This window comes from Aquarana catesbeiana, linkage group LG01, assembly GCF_042186555.1.
Source record: "Aquarana catesbeiana isolate 2022-GZ linkage group LG01, ASM4218655v1, whole genome shotgun sequence".
Lineage (NCBI taxonomy): Eukaryota > Metazoa > Chordata > Amphibia > Anura > Ranidae > Aquarana > Aquarana catesbeiana.
In genome coordinates this window covers 731069086-731082798 of record NC_133324.1, presented here as the reverse complement: position 1 = coordinate 731082798, position 13713 = coordinate 731069086, and the positions used below count along the sequence as shown (strand labels likewise).

Sequence of the window (13713 nt, the reverse complement as noted above, 5' to 3'; positions counted from 1 at the left end):
AAAAAAAACGACTGTTCTCTTTGGAGTAAAAAACGCTCATATAGAGCATTTTTTTGTACAACGTTTAGACGAGTTTAGGAGAGTTTTATGTTTTTGTACACCAGTGAGCTCCAATCAGGAACACAAATGAGAAGGGTTTTTTTCCTGCCTCTAAATTTTTATCTCAAAATATGCCTGTAAACGTCCTAATGTGTATGGACAAAGAGGATAACACCGAGTTGCTTCTACAGGCAGAACACAAAACTCCTGTAGAAGCAACGTTTTTTACGCCAGTGTGCATGGAGCCTTAGCGGTCATTATTGTCACCAGCTATGGAGAGATCTGTCTATGGAAATGTACAGATGTTTTTTTTATATGTATGGGTAATGGATCGAATCGTGGAACTTTGTCACCTCTGTTTATTAAACAACGATGTGTGTTCAAACTTTGGGAAACACATTAGTGAACCTCATTTTTTTAAAACAGGAGCAAAAAGGTACTTGCTATTTAAAACAACACAGAATAATAAACCCATTGAACTTCTGCTAGTAAGTATTTTGATTGTAAAAAAAAAAAAAAGAAAAGAAAAGAAAGAAGCAAAAGTGACACATCGGGGCGATCAGATCGAAAGCCAGCATCACAACAGGAACAAATATACTTATCACGTTAAAAATATAATATGTGTGTATATATATTTCTATGTAACATCTGAAGGAGACGCTGCAAGAGAATGGCATGGCTGTCAGCGCCCTTGGAACAATCAAGTCCCCAGCATTTTCTCAACAGTCACTTATTCTCGTGATCCTTAAAAATATTTGTCATTTAAAGGGGGGGCAAAGAATAAAACATTTCTTACTTGTGTAGTCCTGATCCTTTAAAACTGATCTGGATTCACCAAGAGTTTATTGTTCTTGACAAAGACGTGGGGGGCATTACGATGGCAAAAAAGTGAGCCCCCCTTTTTTTACATATTAGACATATATCTATTTATATATTTAAAAACATTAAAATCTGTTCTTTTGTTTGTTTTTTGTTTTGTTTTGTTTTTTATAGAAAATTGCAGTCAAATCCCAAGCAAAGTCTATATTCCAGCTGAGTATTTCATCCGTTTCTGTTTTTGCCTCTGATTGCAGAACCAGACTCGGACCACATTCTTTTTGAGGTCCAGTTTCTCGGCGATGGCGGCAATCTTCTCAGAGGAAGGACGAGGCTGGATAGCGAAGTAGGCTTCCAATGAGCGCTTCTCGGGGGCGGCGATGGACGTCCGTTTACGCTTCTTCTCGGCGCCGTTGAAGAGTTCGGGCTTGGTGAGCTTCTCCCGGTGAGACTTCTCAGCCTCTTCCAGCCAGGCTTGCAGTATGGGTTTGAGGGCGATCATGTTGTTGTGGGATAAGGTGAGGGACTCGAAGCGGCAGATGGTGCTCTGGCTGAGGGAACCTACCCCAGGGATCTTGAGGTTGGCAAGGGCAGATCCTACGTCCGCCTGGGTCACCCCGAGCTTGATCCTCCTCTGCTTGAACCTCTCAGCAAAGGCTTCCAAGTCCCTGGGATCGGCGTCCACGTCGCTCATGCACCCCATGTGGGAGGGTAGCCCATGGGCATGTGCCATGCTGAGCGCCGCCTGGTGCATGGGGTTCATGCTGGACATGTGTGGGTGAGCTGGAGTGGACACCACCGAGCCATCAGGTCCTGTAATGGCCCCTAGTGTCAGTCCTGGGGTGATGTGGTCTAGAAGTTCTCCTTCCAGGGGCTGGTGGTGGTGATGGTGGTGGTGGTGGTGGTGATGGGAGCCGGCCACCCCAGAAGGGTGGGAGATGGGCACTGAGGAGGAAGAAGAGGCAGATGTGCAGGGGATGGTGTTCATGGTGTGGTAGGTAGCGTCCGGCTTGTAGGGGCTGTGGTGGGGAGTGTGGTGGTGGTGGTGGTGTTGGCTCTTGCACTGAGACACTATATCCACAGCTGCCAAAGCTTCAGCACGGGCCAGCAAACTCTCATCCAGACCTCCAAATATATTGCTCTGCAATGTCAAATAGAAAGCACACATTACTGTCTGCTGGGAATTCAGCGATTAAAACTTTTCCAGAATGTTAAAAAACCCTGCTACAGAGAGGGGAAGAAAGGCAGAACACACGCCTAGGCACACACTACACAAGATACATGCAACATCCCAGGTCATAAAAATTAATATGAAAGGCAAGACCGACTGAATACATAAGTTGAGGCAAAAGAGAGAGGGAGAGAGAGGGAAGGGGGGGAAACATTGGATGTGTTGGGTGATTTGCTGTGCAGACATGAAAAAAACATCAAGCAGATAAAGGGGGCTGTCAAGATGTGCCTTAGAGCGGTGATTATGCAGAGTACATACCGGTGGGGTTGGGAGACAGGCTCTTCTCATCGCCTCCGAGCTGCTGCTACTGCTGCTGTTGGCGCTACCTCCTCCTCCTCCTCCCCCGGCGCTGCTTCTCACACTGCTGATGCTTGGAGAGCTGGTGGCCGAGGAGGACGAGTGTGGGGAAGAGGAGTGAAGGGCAGAATATTTGGCCTCATCCTGCAGGCTGCTGTGAACCATGCTGAAGTGCTGCTTGCTGTTCAGAGACATCATCATCATGATGGCTGAGGGGGGGTTCTGGACCAAAGGGCTGCTGGGGGTCCAGATACCCTCTGGATAACGGACAGGTTGAGCTGGCTTCTTCCAATATGCCACGGTTATGGAGCCCCAGAGCTGTCAGCAGCTTCCCTTCCTTGCTCCTGTCCTCTCCTGCTCCCCCAGTTTTGTCTCTGTCCCTAGGAGTAGCGTGCCTTTGCCTATCCCCCTCCTCCCCCCTAGAGAGTAAATACAAGATCTTCTAAGATTTTTTCCTTCCCTTACTCCTCCCATCCAGGGGCTCTCTCACTCCTGTTGTCAATGTTTGATTACGGAATCTGTGGCCATGGAGGGAGCTCTTCTTCCTAACCTCCTAGAAGCCTAGGACTGCAGCAGCCATGTGTCCCAGGCCAGCTGGTGTCCTCACAGGTTGTGCCTTGTCTCCTTTAAGTCCAGTGTGCATCTATGGGTGCCATGGGTTTCCCTAACCTAAGCTTGTCCCTATGCCTCCCAGGAGCCTGGTCTTCTCTTGTGCTGCACCGATGCTGCTCCAGCTGTACACCTTGGCCTGCCAGGTAGTCTGTGAGTGGAGGAGGTATCAGTGTGGATTGGATTCCAAGCACATCCAGCCTCTCTCTTCTATGGCTTCAGAGCTCATCTGTGATTGGATAGCCTTGTGTGTGTGTATGTGTGTGTGTGTGTGTGTGTGTGATGGATAGACACTGTAGAGTCTCTGTGTGTCTCACAATAGATTTGTATGTTCTCCACCCCTTGTCATTGTTTTCTCTCCCCTATTACCTTTTTCATCCTATGTTCTCAATCAGACTTCTGTAGAATATTTTCATGTATTTGTGCTCAGTCCTATCACAAAAAGAGGGGGGGGGGGGGGGCTAGGAATGTCCTCCTTTTAGCAACACACACTTCTTGGTGACTAATGTCATGGTCCCCTGCCTGATTTCTACAGCCTGGGGTCACATATGAAGTCTTAACACGATGGGAAGGCCAGCACTGGGCGCATGAGCACTCACTCCATACTCCTGTCTTTAAATAGCTGCTCACACCTGATCTTTTTTTTTTTTTAGCCCCCCCACATCTTTCCAATTTGCTATTTTTAGATCATGCTTTTAACGTCACAAGGAATCCAGTGCAGCAATTCCAGTGATCACAAAGTACAAGATGACCCCTTGAATGGGTCACCAGTGGCAGCTCCTGCCTTAGCCCCCCACTTAGAGTTATTTCAGCCTCTCTTATTTATAGATGGGCGTCTTTTCTATTTAAATCGTACCAGAAAAATATATCTTTTTTTTATTAGCCCCCCCCCCCCCACACATCCTTTCAGTTTGCTATTTTTAGATCATGCATTTAACATCACAAGGAATCCAGTGCAGTAATTCCAGTGATCACAAAGGACAAGATGACCCCATGAATGGGTCACCAGTGACAGCTCCTGCCTTAACCCCCCACTTACAGTTAATTCAGCACCCCTAATTTATAGATGGGCGTCATTACTATTTTAATCGTACCAGAAAAATTGATTTTTTTTTGTTGTTGTTGTTTAAGGAAATCCCCAAATTGCATTGTGTAGCCTTCACTGTCGCCACCTCGTCGCAATGAAATAAATCAAAGTTAAGAGCTTGAGGATCATTTAATTATGGTGCGAATAGCGCTGTGCACCACCTCCAACAACATCTCTAAGCAAATTATGGCCGGGCCAGGAAGGAATTATTAGATTGAAATTTCATTTAGGCTGGGGAGACACAGCACTTCAATATGTAATCTGTTATGCCTCATCTGATTTGTATGCTTAATTCGCTTTGACGAATTTATTAGTTTTCATAATAGTGCTGGAAAATGAGAGACACTCGAGTCTGTAATACACTGCCTGTGCCATAAATTCCATGTCAGCACTCAGGATCTTTTATTAATCACTGCCAGCCTAGTCCATCATACAGGAACTCTTTAAGTTGATAAAACCCCTCTGTGCTCTTGTAAGAAGCAGATTAACACAGTCGTGTTAATTAGACTGCATTGTCAGTGATAATGGTTGGAACTTGAAATTATGTTCTAATTAACAAGGTTTGTGTAATTTGCCTTCTCTTCAAGGGACATTCTCTGCTGTAATTATTATATAATGCGCAGTATTTAGTGTGACTGTAATAAATCTGCTTTGCTGAGCACACACAGAATATTGCATAGGACTCAGAGTATAGTGGGGAGGAAAGGCAGCATCTCTCTATGTGCTTTCCATAAGAGCTGGAGGCTCATTTGTGGCTGGGTGATGTATCTTCAGCACCAGGACTGGATGGACCTGAAAGATGTAGAGGAAGGATCCTTGCACTGATGGATCCTCTAGAGTTGTTTGTCTAGTTGATGTACTTTCCCAACTCTATACAGGTAAGATCAGCACTGTGTTTCTGTATTTTAATGACATCTATTTTAGTTGGTAATCATAAGCATATATGCAAACTCCAAGTGTTTCATGATGTTTTTCAGACAATAAAATCACCAATTATTCTGCTACTGCTGTCACTTAAAATTTGTTTATAATTAACTTTTTTTTTAAATTTATAAATAAAAAACATACATATGTCTAATGGTGGCCATACACGCGTCGATTTTATTATCCAATTGATGTGCAATTCGATCAAAACAATTGAATAGGTATTATTATTATTATTATTATACAGGATTTATATTGCGCCAACAGTTTGCGCAGCGCTTTACAACAATATAACTTCCCTTCTGATCGATTTAGATCTGATTTGATCGAACAGAGACGATCAGCCAGGGTAGAAAATTATTGATCATTTTGCATCGATTGGCAGCCCTGAATTCATGAATTTGATCATATTTCAATCAGTCAGATTATTCGATTGCATGGTGAATTCAGAGGCGCGATCGATAACTTGCAATCGTGTCTTTCGAACTATTGATCGAAAGCCAATTCCTGGTGTGTGGCATATGAATGAGTTGTACACTGTAAATTAATTATACCAGGAGAGATCAATTGCAAAAGATAATTGATCACTTATCGAAGCATGTATGGTTTAGATTGGATTCGATCAAACTAAGTGAATAAGCCAGGGCAGAATATTATTGATTTTTTGCATTGATGGGCAGCACTAAAATGTTTTGGTCATGGATTTGATCATATTTCAATCAATTAGATTATTAGATTGCATGGTGAAATCAGAGGTTGCAGTGGATAACTTGCAATCATATCTTCAAACTATTGATCGAAATCCAATTCCTGGTGTGTGGCATATCGACTGAATGGGTTGTATTCTATAGATTAATTATACTTATTGGGGGGAGATCCATTGGAAATGCAATCGATCACTTATCGAAGCATGTATGGCCAACATTAGACTCCATTTAGATCAGATTTGATTAGTGAATAGGCCAGGGCAGAATATTATTGATTGTTTTGCATTGATGGGCAGCACTGAGATGCTTTGGTCATAAATTTGATTATATTTCAATTAAGCAGAATATGAGATTGTATGGTGAAAACAGAAATACAATCGATCATTTGCAATCGTACCGACAAAAGTCCAATTTCTTATGTGTGGCATATTGATCGAAAAGGTTGTACATTATTGATCGATTATTCCTATTGGGAGAGATTGATTGGGAAAAAAAACTATAGTTTATTGAAGAGTGTATGGCCACCACAGTGTATTATCTAATTAGACAATTTATTTCAATCCTTCACCCTATTAGATTAGAGATTGGGTGTCTTTAGAAGACATCCTAAGCTGGCCATACATTATACAATTTTCTTATTCAATTTCCTTTATATTTACCTGCAACTATGTAGTGCAAGGGCCTGCCTTGCACACAAATTGGAAAAATTTAGGTTTGACCTATGATGCTGAAGTTGGCTCCTTATTCGGCTATGTTTGACCTCATATTATATATATGGTCCTGGTAAATCAAAAGAAAAACTGTACAAGAAAACTGTACAATGTATGGCCAGCATTATACTTCAAAGTTCAGAAAAGAAATGTGAATCTGCCTTTAGGCTGCTAAAGGGGTTCAATTACTAAAGGAGTGAGGTTGCTCTCTTAGCATTGTGTATGTTCGTAAATAAGGCGAACCTGTGATGACTTTACTACTCAAACATTTGCAAAGAATTTTTAAGTCTATTTGCTAATATAATTGGGTATTTAATGTGAACACAACCTCACCAGCATTCACTGTACAAAGTGAACATTAAAAAGTCTTTTTTTTTTCTTAATAAATCAATGTTAATGCTGCAGGCACTGTGACGAGCACTGCTAATACACATCACAAGCCGCTGATAGCTGGGAATCGTTCATAAGGGAAGCGATAGATCGGGCTAATGATCGCTCATACAGAGCCCACATGAGATGATGTCATGCCTCAATCATCTGAATCCTCAAATGCTGTCATCTGATTTCTGTCCTGCTTATTTCCAGAAAACAACAAAATGCACGTTACTTTTTTTTTCCCAGAGCTTAATTACTTGCTGAGATGTTTTAATGTATTCTGTCGCATGGGAGAATTGGGAAACGCTTATCGTCAATTTGCATTAATCTTGATCTTAATAGCAAGTGACAACAGATCTCCAAAATGCTAAACTCTTGTCACTAGTCTGTGCGGTAAATACGGCGCTATAATAAATTCATGAAATCCTGCAAACTGCTGAAATAATTGACTTAACTTTAGTTGGTGTGTTGTGATGAGCTGAGCCATAAAGGTACATTGTCAGCTCATTTCCCTGGGTTGGATCAGCTTCATACAATGTGCAGCTCGTTCATCTATGGTTTGTATCCACATCCCTACTCTTTGTATTAGGAAGAGCAAAGCAGGCTTGTATTTACAAAGAACCCATTGAATTCCCATAGGAGTATTAGTTATTTAACAGAACGTCTTTGATGCCCTATGGACTTAGCAGAAGCTTGCCTTACCTGATGGGATTTCTTTATTTGAGAATCTAGGAGTAAAGGGGGATTCCAACAAAACTGATTTCACCATTGGTAAAATGTCACCAAAGAGGACCCAATGGGGTTGATATACTAAAACTGGAGAGTGCAAACTCTGGTGCAGCTGTGCATGGTAGCCAATCAGCTTCTAACTTTAGCTTGTTCAATTAAGCTTTGACAAAAAAAAAAAAAAAACTGGAAGCGGATGGGTACCTATGCACAGCTGCACCAAATTTTGCACTCAACCCCAATAACTTTTCCATATTGAGCTGCTTGGGCAAAATGTAATAGAAATATTCAAGTTCTAATGCTTTGATTTATTTTCTTTATTTAGAGGGTATTTTTTTGGGTGGGGTTAGGGTTAGAGTAGTTTAGATTGTTTCATGAATGTCTTTTGCATTTGTATTTTATACCTTTTTATTTTGGGTATTTGAATATTATTTGTGTGATGTCACTTTAAATATGTTCTATAGTAGTTAATGTAAGGCTCCATGCACACTGGGCTTAAAAAATGCTGCTTCTACAGGAGTTTTGTGTTCTGCCTGTAGAAACAGCTCAATGTTATCCCATGGGGGTTATTTACGAAAGGCAAATCCACTTTGCACTGCAAGTGTACTTGGAAGTGCAGTCGCTGTAAATCTTAGGGGAAGATCTGCTGATTTAATCATCCAATCATGTGCAAGCTAAAATGCTGTTTTTTTTAATCTCCTTGCGTGTCCCCCTTGGATCTACAGCGACTGCACTTCCAGGTGCACTTGTAGTGCAAAGTGGATTTGCCTTTTGCAAATAACCCCCATTGTGTCCATACAAATTAGGATGTTAGGAGGGATATTTTGAGCTCAAAGTTAGAGGCAGAAAAAAAAAAACCTTCTGGTTCACATTTCTGTTTGGAGCTCACTGGCAGAAAAAACAAAAAACTCTCCTAAACTCATCTAAACTTTGTACAAAAAATGCTCTATAGGCAACATGCACACTGGGCTTAAAAAAACGTCTGTTCTCTCGGGAGTAAAAAAACACTCATAAATAGAGCATTTTGGCTCCATGCACACTGGGCTTAAAAAGAAATGTCTGTTCTCTTTGGAGTAAAAAACGCTCATATAGAGCATTTTTTGTACAACGTTTAGACGAGTTTAGGAGAGTTTCACGTTTTTTCTGCCAGTAAGCTCCAATCAGAAACGTGAATCAGAAGGGGTTTTTTTTCCTGCCTCTAAACATTGATCTTAAAATATGCCAGTAAATGTCCCAATGTACACATAGAATAACATTGAGTTGCTTCTACAGGCAGAACACAAAATTATAGAAGCAACATTTTTTTACGCCAGTGTGCATTGTGTCTTTTTGTACAAAGTTTAGACAAGCTTAGGAGAGTTTTAAATTCTTTCTTACGCCAAGCTCCAATCAGAAACGCAAACCAGAAGGGTTTTTTTTTTCCTGCCTCTCATGAGCATTTTTTTTACTCCCAAGAGAACAGATGTTTTTTTAAGCCCAGTGTGCATGGAGCCTAAGGCCTCATGTACACTGCTGCTGCTAAACAGACATTTAGGAGCAGTTGGGTGTTTTTTTCAGCTGCCCCTGAACTCTCCTCTGTGTTATCTTGTCAGTACATGTACACAGGGTCGTTTACAGTAGTTTCTAGGCGGTTAAGTTTAGAGGCATTTTTTGGAATGCCAAAAAATGCGTTCAGAAGCTGAGTTTACAGGCATTTTTAGCGCCAAGCGCTTCTAAACGTGGTTAAACGTGTCTAAACATGGTATTTAGCACGTAGCCGCATTTTATTTACAGGCATGTTTCATTTGTGGCTATTTGAAAAAAAAAAAAATATATATATATATATATATATATATATATATATATATATTTTTTTTTTTTTTTTAAATTTTTTTTTCTGAACGCTTCTAAACGTAAAGGCAGCATGTGGCAAAATGGAAGTTTTAAACGTCAGTTACTATCTGTCTAGTTAAATAGTTAAATCGTTCAGGAGAGGTTGTAAAAAAGTCCCGTGTACAGTAAGCCTAAGCCCCATACACACTATTAGATTTTCTGCAGGTTTTTGTCCAGATTTACCAAAACCATGTATTGCAGGGGCCTGCCTGATTGCATACAAATTGAAACTCTTAAGATTTGACCTCATATTATATGGTTTTGGTAAATCCAAGGACAAAAATCTGCAGAAAATCTAACAGTGTGTATGTAGTTTTTTTATTTTTTATTTCATGAATGTCTTTTGTATTTGTATTTTATACCTTTTTATTTTGGGTATTTGAATATTATTTGTGTGTTGTCACTTAAAATAGTTTCTATAGTAGTTAATACAATGGTTTTTTTTTTTTTTTTTCTGTCTGTTTTTTCTTTCTGAGAAGAAATGGGTCCAGGACAGTTAACAGCAGCAATATTTAAATGCCACAGCAGCCCTAGAGACAACCTTAATTTCACACACCCCCAACTAAAGTGCATTACACTGAAAGGGCAACATTTTTCCAAAAAGCCTCCAATTTTCACCGAAATATCCTTAAAATAATAACTGTCATTTTCTTTTATTCCTTATGTGGTCTTCCTATTTGGAAGTCCCAGTTAGTGAGCTGGCAAGTCCCCTAATCCTAAAAAGAAGCTTACAGCATGGTGTGACATCCAGAAAACTCCAAAGCAGCTGTACATATCACGGGGAAATCCATGTCTCATGTAAAGGGTAATTATGTTCCTTTTCTTGTTTTTTCCTGTGAATAAACATATGCCACATACATTTTTTTTAAAAGGTCAATGATGGGTTATTCAGTATAGTGGGTGTGCATGAATCTTACAAAGCTTCTTAGTCAATAAAGTAGGGAAACATTTAGGTAAAATAAAACAGTCACTTTTGTGGAGAAGATTAGCCTTCTACTTGCTGGCATAATGAAACCATTTAACCCCTTCATATCTGCAAACTTAATAGGGTTGATTTTACTAAAGGAGCACTGGGGTTTATTTACTAAAATTGGAGAGTGCAAAATCTGGTGCAGCTGTGCATGGTAGCCAATCAGCTTCTAAGGTCAGGTTGTTCAATTAACCACTTCAGCCATGGAAGGATTTACCCACAGTGCATCGTTTTAACTGACAATTGCGTGATAATGCGACGTTGTACCCAAGCAAAATTGATGTCCTTTTTATCTCACAAATAGAGCTTTCTTTTGGTGGTATTTGATCACCTCTGCGGTTATTATTTTTTGTGCTATAAACAAAAAAAGAGCGACTATTTTGAAAAAAAAAAACAATATTTTTTACTTTTTGCTATAATAAATATCCCCCAAAAAATGTAAAAAAAAACAAATTTCATCCTCAGTTTAGGCCAATATGTATTCTTCTACATATTTTTGGTATATTGATTGGTTTTGCGCAAATGTTATCGCGTCTACAAAATGCGGATAGATTTATGTCATTTTTATTTTATATATATATATATATATATATATATATATATATATATATATATATATATATATATATATTTTTTTTTTTTTTTTTTCTTTGCTAGTAATGGCCGTGATCTGTGATTTTTAGCGCTACTGCGACATTGCAGCAGACAGATTGGACACTTTTTTGGGACCAGTGACATTTATACAGCGATCAGTGCTTTAAAAATGCACTGATTACTGTATAAATGACACTGGCAGGGAAGGGATTAACACCAGGGGCGATCAAAGGGTTAAATGTTCACTAGGGAGGTGCTTTCTAACTGTGGGAGGAGTGGTCTGACAGGGAGTAGAAAGAAATCACTGTTCCTGATCACTAGCAACAGACAATCTCACTCAACTCCCCTTACAGAATGGGGATCTGCTTTGTTTACACTGGCATATCCACACTCTCTCCCACTCTGTGGAGCAATCGCGGATGGCCGGCGGAAATCGAGTCTGCTGATTGGCTCCCCTGCTAGCGAATGGGCATGCGCGCGTCGTGTACGTGCCTGGCGTACATTGACAGCAATTCACGCAGTAGAGCCAACCTGCTGCAGTACAACTGCGGCGGCTGGTCGGGAATCGGTTAAGCTTTGACAAAACAAAATCTGAAAGCTGATTGGTTTCTATGCAGAGCTGCGACAGATTTTGCACTCCCCAGTTTATGGTAAATCAACCCCACTTTTTAAACATAGTAAAGTTGATTTTCTTTTCAGTCATCCAATCATAAGCAAAGGAAATTCCTCTTTTTTTTTAAAACTCCTTTGCACATGTTTGAAGTGAACTAGTTTTATGTAAAAATGGTGAGCCTAAACCCTGGTTCACATTGGTGCAGCTTTGACATTGCGCTGCTTTAGCCCAATGTCAAAGCCGCACATCAGTGCAATTTGCACTACTGATTTCATTGGGGCTTGCGACTTCATTTAACAGAAGTCTATGCAAGTTGCAATGAAATTGTTAAAAAGTAGTGCAGGAACCTTTTTCATAATCGCTGTGACATCAGTCGTAGTGATATGAATGGTTTCATTGCCGGCAATGGGGTGCGACTTGTTATGTGCTTTGGAAGTGTCAAATCTTAGCCCTTAAGATTATATGCCTTTTAACTGAGTAAAAGCAGCCCAATGATAGAGTTAGATCAGAAATAATCACCTTTGTTTTATTAATTCGCCTCTTCTCTGGAACCAATCAACCAACCTTTGAATCGGTTATGTGGTCACTGTTGAAACAAATAGGTGAGTTCTGGAAGTGCCACTAACTGATTAGCTATGCCTGAATGTTACCTTTTGGCAGGAACCACATGGCCGTGGCACTGATCATTGGCTATAGAGAGGCACAGTGCTCTCTGACAACAGGAAGTACTTTTTTTTAAATGACAATAAACAATATCCTTGTTCTCCAAAAATAATCCATACACATCCACTACTTACTGGTCCTGTAATTTATTTTTAATGAAAATGTTTCTTACAGTGTTTTTCTGTCTCCTTGAAATGTCCTCAGTGAGCACCCAAATCTTTTCCTTTCCTTCTCACCTCTGTTTGGAATGAGCAGTGCATGTTTGTGTCTGTCATGTGCAGTGCTCTATGCACAATACAAATGCCATAGTCCACAGTCTTTAGTCTATCTCAGGAGTGAGCAAAAGAGGGTTTTCGCTACATACAGAGGGACTGTGGAAAACAAACCTAGTCACACTCTAACAGGAAGTTAGATCACAGCAGCAAAAAAGCCATTTGAAGAAGGCTGAGAGCAATAGTATGTACTTTTTTGAGTTAAGAATACATACTTAAAGAAGTTGTAAATCCATGGGGAGAAATAAAAAAAAAGAAAAAACCTGCAAGACATAATAAGCTAGTATGCATAGCATACTAGCTCGTTATGATATACTTACCTTAGATCAAAGCCCCCGCAGCGGTCCCGGCACATCGCTTTGGCCGGCGACGTGTCTCCTGGAGTTACTTCTGGTTATCGCAGGCTCCGGCACTGTGATTGGCCGGAGCCGCGATGACGTCACTCCCGTGCATGCGGGTGGGAGCCACCGGTAACAGCACATCAGCTGAAGCAACGGCACTAACGCGCCGTTGCTTCAGTGCGCATGTGCCGATGATGTCGGCACATGCTGATACAGGGGACATCTCCTAAACTGTGGTTTAGGAGATATCCATGGTAGCTACAGGTAAGCCTTATTATAGGCTTACCTATATTAAAAAGTGGTTGTAAAGGGTTTAACCACTTTAACTCAACATACTCAACATACTGTACTCAACACGCATACTTTTTTTTTTAACCCTTTCATGACTAAGCCTATTTTTGACATTTGGTGTTGCTGCTAGAAAATTACTTAGAACCCCCAAACATTATATATATTTTTTAGCAGAGATTCTAGAGAATAAAATGGTGATTGTTACAATATTTTTTATCACACGGTATTTGTGCAGCGGTGTTTTACATGCAACTTTTTGGGAAAAGGGACACTTTCATTAATTTAAAAAAAATCAAACAGTAAAGTTAGCCCAATTTTTTTGTATAATGTGAAAGATGATGTTACACCAAGTAAATAGATACCAAACATGTCACACTTTATAACTGCACGCACTCGTGGAATGGCGACAAACTACGGTACCTAAAAATCTCCATAGGCAACACTTTATATTTTTTTTACGGTTACCAGGTTAGAGTTAGAGAGGAGGTCTAGTGCTAGAATTATTGCTCTCGTGCTGACGATCGCGGCGATACCTCACATGTGTGATTTGAACACCGTTTACATATGCGGGCGCGA

The 13713-nt window shown here is 40.4% G+C and overlaps 1 protein-coding gene across 1 annotated transcript; it reads right to left on the bottom strand.

Moving 5' to 3' along the window:
- Window positions 1-380: 380 nt before the first annotated feature.
- On the bottom strand, window positions 381-3868 carry POU4F2 (POU class 4 homeobox 2). Its single transcript, XM_073604649.1, has 2 exons — window positions 2345-3868; window positions 381-1996 (listed from the first exon to the last, which is right to left on the bottom strand). The coding sequence occupies exons 1-2, from the start codon at window positions 2585-2587 to the stop codon at window positions 1061-1063; spliced, it is 1179 nt and encodes a 392-aa protein (XP_073460750.1). The 5' UTR covers window positions 2588-3868; the 3' UTR covers window positions 381-1060.
- Window positions 3869-13713: the final 9845 nt, after the last annotated feature.

Bases quoted from the DNA above. Each gene is read 5' to 3' on its own strand.
- POU4F2 (XM_073604649.1), bottom strand. From the start codon at position 2,587: ATGATGATGATGTCTCTGAACAGCAAGCAGCACTTCAGCATGGTTCAC. The intron at 1,997-2,344 runs GTATGTACTCTG...TTGACATTGCAG, and splicing joins CCTGTCTCCCAACCCCACCG to AGCAATATATTTGGAGGTCT.